The following is a 6,683-nucleotide window of genomic DNA, read 5'->3' as shown; positions in this document are numbered from 1 at the left end:
GGTCACAGGTGGACATTTAGAGGCAGGTAGGGTCACAGGTGGACATTTAGAGGCAGGTAGGGTCACAGGTGGACATTTAGAGGCAGGTAGGGTCACAGCAATTTGCCTTTCGCCACAATAGGCCTACGGTGGAGGTGATCTCATTGGCTCTTCATGTGACCTTGGATCACCTGGACAATACAAATACCTCTGTCAGGGTGCTGCCTACTGATTACAGCTCAGTGTTCAACACCATCATTCCTACAGGTCTGATCAAAATGCTCCAAAACCTGGGCCTCTGTACCTCTCTCTGCAAAAGAAGGCCAGACAGTGGCTATACTTTAGGAGTTTGAAGAGATTTGACATGTCAACAAATACACTCAGAAACTTCTATAGTTGTACTGTGGAGAGCATTCTGACAGGCTGCATCGCTGTCTGGTATGGAGGGGCTACTGCACAGGACCGAAAGAAGCTGCAGAAGGTTGTAAATCTAGTCATCTCCATCTTGGGCACTAGCCTTCAGGGAGTGGTGTCTCAGAAAGACAGCATCCATTATTAAGGACCTCCAGCACCCAGGGCATGCCCTCTTCTCACTGTTACCATCAGGGAGGAGGTACAGAAGCCTGAAGGCACACACTCAGTGATTTAGGAACAGCTTCTTCCCCTCTGCCATCCGATTCCTAAATGGACATTGAATCTTTGGACACTACCTCACTTTTTTTTAATATACAGTATTTCTGTTTTTGCCCATTAAAAAAAAATCTATTCAATATACATAATTTATTGTTTATTATCATTATTATTTTTATTTTATTTATTTTTCTCTCTCTGCTGGATTATGTATTGCATCGAACTGCTGTTGCTAAGTTAACAAATTTCACATCACATGTCAGTGATAATAAACCTGATTCTGATTTGGATCCTTGACTTCCTCACAGAAAGACCATAATCTGTGTGGATCAAAAATAACATTTCCTCTTCACTGATGATCAACACTGGTGCACTTCAGGGATGTGTGCTTAGCCCACTGCTCTACTCTCTGTATACACATGACTCTGTGGCTGGGCATAGGTCAAACACCATCTATAAATTTGCTGATGATACAACTACTCTTGGCAGAATTTCAGATGGTGACAATGAGGCATACAGGAGCAATGTAGATCAGCTGGTTGAATGGTGTGGTACAACTCAATGTCAGAAAGACCAAAGAACTGATTGAGGACATCAGGAAGGGTAGGATGAGGGAACACACACCAGTCCTCATAGAGGGATCATAAGTGGAGAGAGTGAGCAATTTCAAATTTTTGGGTATTATCATCGGAGGATCTACCTTGGACCCAGGGTATGCAGCTATAAAGAAGGCATAACAGCTGTTATATTTCATTAGGAGTTTGATGAGATTTGGTATGTCACCAAAGACACTCACAAATTCCTACACATGTGCTGTGCTGTAACACTGTATGGTATGGAGGGGAGGGGCCTCTGCACAAATTGAAATAAGCTGCAGAAAGTTGTAAACTTAGTCAGCCCATCATGGGCAATAGCACCCCCAACATCCAGGACATCTTCCAGCAGACGTGCCTCAAAAAGGCGGCATCTATCCTGCCTTTACCCAGGACATGCCCTCTTCCCAGTGCTACCATCAGGGAGGGGGTACAGGAGCCTGAAAACCCCTCCTCTCATTACTACCATCAGGGAGGAGGTACAGGAGTCTGAAGACCCCTCTTCTCATTACCATCAGGGAGGGGATACAGGAGCCTGAAGACCCCTCTTCCCATTGCTACCATCAGGAAGGGGGTACAGGAGCCTGAAGACCCCTTGTCTCACTGTTACCATCAGGGAGGAGGGACAGGAGCCTGAAGACCCCTCGTCCCATTGCTACCATCAGGGAGGAGGTACAGGAGCCTGAAGACCCCTCTTCTCATTGCTACCATCAGGGAGGGGGTACAGGAGCCTGAAGACCCCTCTTCTCATTGCTACCATCAGGGAGGGGGTACAGGAGCCTGAAGACCCCTCGTCCCACTGCTACCACCAGGGAGGGGGTACAGGAGCCTGAAGACCCCTCTTCCCACTGCTACCATCAGGGAGGGGGTACAGGAGCCTGAAGACCCCTCTTCTCATTGCTACCATCAGGGAGGAGGTACAGGAGCCTGAAGACCCCTCGTCCCACTGCTACCACCAGGGAGGGGGTACAGGAGCCTGAAGACCTCTCTTCTCATTGCTACCATCAGGGAGGGGGTACAGGAGCCTGAAGACCCCTCTTCCCATTACCATCAGGGAGGAGGTACAGGAGCCTGAAGACCCCTCTTCTCATTGCTACCATCGGGGAGGGGGTACAGGAGCCTGAAGACACCTCTTCCCACTGCTACCATCAGGGAGGAGGTACAGGAGCCTGAAAACACACACCCAACGATTCAGAAACAGCTTCTTCCCCTCCACCATCAGATCCCTGAATGGACAATGAACCCATGAACACTCCCTCTCTGCTCTCTTTACACTACTCATTTAACTTTAAAAAATGATATGTACTTCCTATTGTAATTCACAGCTTTTATTATGTATTGCAATGTACTGAAACAACACATTTCACAACAATGTCAGAGATATTAAACTTGATTCTGATATCTACATTATTATTTGTTAACTTGTTTGTGGTGATATCACTTTTATGTTGTGTGTGTGAGTCACATGTACCATGTTGTGCACCCTGGTCCGGGTTGTTCGTTTGACGGTGTACACGTTAACGGTTGAATGACTATAAACTGAACTTGACTTTAACTTGAGAGACCGCAGTGAGGGGAAGTGAGGGAGGTCAGCCTCGCAGACCCATTACTCAGCAGTATGTACACATCTAGAGTGTGCCTTTGGGAGGAAGCTTCAGAAAATCTTCACACCAAATCCCACAGCAGAAAAGACTGAAGGGTTCCCATTCAAGGCTTGAGAACATGGAGGCCATTCTGCCCCATAATTTTATACTACCTCCTTATCAGCCCAATTCTCTTGCTGATTACCATGAGACTACTAGACGCTGACATAGGAGCAGAGTTGGGCCATTTGGCCCATCGAGTCTGCTCTGCCATTTCCCTGCTGTCCAGCAGCCCCCTCCCACCATAAAGGGGTATAAATTGCCTGCACGTAGGTGGGATGTGGGAGAAATCCGGAGCACTGTTCTCCAACCCCCATCCTACCTCAACCTGTCCCATAATCACCTATCCCTCCCTCCCCAATACCTCATCTGCCCACTCCCTCTCTCTTTCCTCCATTCCCTCCTCACTCAGCCCTTCCCTCTCCCTCATCCTCCCCCTCCCACCGCCGAGTAACGGGGCGGCGCTTCCGTGGGGGTGGGGGTGGAGCTGCTGTGAGTTCGCGGAACCTCGGAGCCCGGGGAGAAGAGAATCTAGAGACCGGGGAGAGGAGAGTTCAGAGCCCAGAGACCGGGGAGAGCAGAGTTCAGAGCCCGGAGACCGGGGAGAGGAGAGTTCAGAGCCCGGAGACCGGGGAGAGCAGAGTTCAGAGCCCGGAGACCGGGGAGAGCAGAGTTCAGAGCCCGGAGACCGGGGAGAGCAGAGTTCAGAGCCCGGAGACCGGGGAGAGCAGAGTTCAGAGCCCGGAGACCGGGGAGAGCAGAGTTCAGAGCCCGGAGACCGGGGAGAGCAGAGTTCAGAGCCCGGAGACCGGGGAGAGGAGAATCTAGAGACCGGGGAGAGCAGAGTCCAGAGCCCGGAGACCGGGGAGAGCAGAGTTCAGAGCCCGGAGACCGGGGAGAGGAGAGTTCAGAGCCCGGAGACCGGGGAGAGGAGAGTCCAGAGCCCGGGGACCGGGGAGAGCAGAGTTCAGAGCCCGGGGACCGGGGAGAGCAGAGTTCAGAGCCCGGAGCCTGGGGAGAGCAGAGTTCAGAGCCCGGAGACCGGGGAGAGGAGAGTCCAGAGCCCGGAGAGAGGAGCCCGGAGCCCGGGGAGAGGAGAGTCCAGAGCCCGGAGCCCGGGGAGAGCAGAGTTCAGAGCCCGGAGCCTGGGGAGAGCAGAGTCCAGAGCCCGGAGAGAGGAGCCCGGAGCCCGGGGAGAGCAGAGTTCAGAGCCCGGAGACCGGGGAGAGGAGAGTCCAGAGCCCGGAGAGAGGAGCCCGGAGCCCGGGGAGAGCAGAGTTCAGAGCCCGGAGACCGGGGAGAGGAGAGTCCAGAGCCCGGAGAGAGGAGCCCGGAGCCCGGGGAGAGCAGAGTTCAGAGCCCGGAGACCGGGGAGAGGAGAGTCCAGAGCCCGGAGAGAGGAGCCCGGAGCCCGGGGAGAGCAGAGTTCAGAGCCCGGAGAAGCGGGGGCGAAGAGCCAAGAGAGAGAGGAGAATCCGGTCGGGCCGTTGCCCCGGGACGGAATGCAGCCGCCCCCCAGGAAGGTGAGTGGGAGGAGAAGGAGGGGCCGACAGCATGGGAAGAGGCGGAGGGATGTAAGAAAGTGGGGAGGAGGTGAGCCTTGGCTGAGAGGTGAGGGTGTGGGGGAGCGGATGAGAGCAAGAGTAGTGGGTCTAGGGGGGAAAAGATGAGGGAGAGGTAGGTAATGCAAAAGGAGGTGTGTGACGGGTAGGGGTATCGAGGGGGTAGGGGTGGTTGAGGGTAGAAGGGGGAAGGATTGAGGGTGGGGAATGTGATGCCACTGATGGTATTACCCTCTCTCTGTCCCGGGGCAGGTGGGGAGGAGGGAGGTGGGATGGTGAAGGGAAGGGGGTAGAGAGTGGGGAGACTGTACCACAGCACTCTATTACCCCCCCTCTGTGCTGGGGCAAGTGGAGAGAAGGGAGATAGGGAGCGTGTGAGGGGGAAGGGGGTTGAGGATGGGGAGACTGTAGCCACAGCCCTGTATTACCCCCTGTCTGTCCCAGGGCAAGTGGAGAGAAGGGAGATAGGGAGCGTGTGAGGGGGAAGGGGGTTGAGGATGGGGAGACTGTAGCCACAGCCCTGTATTACCCCCTGTCTGTCCCAGGGCAAGTGGAGAGAAGGGAGATAGGGAGCGTGTGAGGGGGAAGGGGGTTGAGGATGGGGAGACTGTAGCCACAGCCCTGTATTACTCCCTCTCTGTCCCGGGACAGGTGCGTGGGAGTCCAGATGTGAAGTTCAGCTTCTCGGAGCAGTTGTGCAGAGCCCAGAGCCGACAACAACTGGAACTGGAGCTGCTCGAAGACCTCAGGTGGGGAGGGGTATGCGACAGATGCAGGGGGAGGGTGAGAGATCCACAGTGAGGGGAGGGGGCAGAAGTGTCAAATCAGAAGATGCAGAAAATTCTCAGCAGGTCGAGCAGCGGCTGCGGTGACGGGAGTGTCGGTCAACAGGCGCGGTGATCGGTACGTCGGGCGGGGGCTGCGGTGACGGGAGTGTCGGTCAACAGGCGCGGTGATCGGTACGTCGGGCGGGGCTGCGGTGACGGGAGTGTCGGTCAACAGGCGCGGTGATCGGTACGTCGGGCGGGGCTGCGGTGACGGGAGTGTCGGTCAACAGGCGCGGTGATGGGTACGTCGGGCGGGGGCTGCGGTGACGGGAGTGTCGGACAACAGGCGCGGTGATGGGTACGTCGGGCGGGGGCTGCGGTGACGGGAGTGTCGGTCAACAGGCGCGGTGATCGGTACGTCGGGCGGGGGCTGCGGTGACGGGAGTGTCGGTCAACAGGCGCGGTGATCGGTACGTCGGGCGGGGGCTGCGGTGACGGGAGTGTCGGTCAACAGGCGCGGTGATTGGTACGTCGAGCAGCGGCTGCGGTGACGGGAGTGTCGGTCAACAGGCGCGGTGAAAAACGTAGACTGTCCATTTCCCCACATCTGTGTTGCTCCAGCTCCCAGCATTCTAAAGTCTCTTTTGTGTCTGATTTTATTTTATTTGGAGATACAGCAAGGAACAGGCCATTCTGGGCCAACACCCCCCCCCCCCAGCAACCCACCTCTTTAACCCTAGCCTCATCATGGGACAATACACAATGACCAATTAGCCTAGGAACCAGTGCGTCTTTGAATTGTGGGAGGAAACCAGAGCATCTGGAAGAAACCCACGTGGTCACGGGAAGGAGCATACAAGCTTGCTTTCAGAGGAGGCCAGAAGTGAATTCTGAACTCTGATGCCCGAACTGCAATAGTGCTGTGCTTCCATGCTTTCCTAAAGTGAGTGTGAGCGTCTGGGGCCAACGTCAGGATGTGTGTGTGAGAGAGAAAAGGGCTTGTTTCACCGTTGTTATTGGGTCAGGTTTAGCATCATTGGCATACGTTGTCATATTAGTTGTTTTAAGGCATTAGTACATTGCAATACCTAGTGCAAAAAGGGAACAAATATATTGAGGTAGTGTGAACATGATTTGAGAGTTAGGGGGCAGAAGTTTAAGGGAAACACGAGGGGGTATTTCTTTACTCAGAGAGTGATAGCTGTGTGGAATGAGCTTCCTGTAGAAGTAGTAGAGGCCAGTTCAGTTGTGTCATTTAAGGTAAAATTGGATAGGTATATGGACAGGAAAGGAGTGGAGGGTTATGGGCTGAGTGCGGGTAGGTGGGACTAGTTGAGATTAAGAGTTCGGCACGGACTAGGAGGGCCGAGATGGCCTGTTTCCGTGCTGTGATTATTATATGGTTATATGAATGGGTTCACAGTCGATTTAGAAATCTGATGGTGGAGGGGAAGAATCTGTTCCTGACACAGAGTGTCTTCCGGCTCCTGTACCACCTCCTTGATGGTA

General features: G+C 54.1%; 1 protein-coding gene across 4 annotated transcripts in view; it reads left to right on the top strand.

Moving 5' to 3' along the window:
* Positions 1–2,330: 2,330 nt before the first annotated feature.
* The window catches only part of LOC132405700 (F-BAR and double SH3 domains protein 1-like), a 122,962-nt gene continuing 118,609 nt past the window's right edge, over positions 2,331–6,683 (top strand). For 2 of the 4 annotated variants that reach the window (XM_059990720.1, XM_059990721.1), the window contains exons 1-2: positions 2,332–4,368; positions 5,059–5,156. In XM_059990720.1, the coding sequence (XP_059846703.1) occupies positions 3,124–4,368; positions 5,059–5,156 (1,343 nt within the window). In that variant the 5' untranslated portion in view covers positions 2,332–3,123. Of the gene's footprint in view, positions 4,369–5,058; positions 5,157–6,683 lie in introns of all 4 variants that reach the window. The other 2 variants (XM_059990723.1, XM_059990719.1) reach the window with 2 other exon arrangements.

This window comes from Hypanus sabinus, chromosome 15, assembly GCF_030144855.1.
Source record: "Hypanus sabinus isolate sHypSab1 chromosome 15, sHypSab1.hap1, whole genome shotgun sequence".
Taxonomy (NCBI): Eukaryota; Metazoa; Chordata; class Chondrichthyes; order Myliobatiformes; family Dasyatidae; genus Hypanus; species Hypanus sabinus.
The sequence above is the reverse complement of the archived record's forward strand: the minus strand, read 5'-3'. Positions and strand labels throughout refer to the sequence as shown.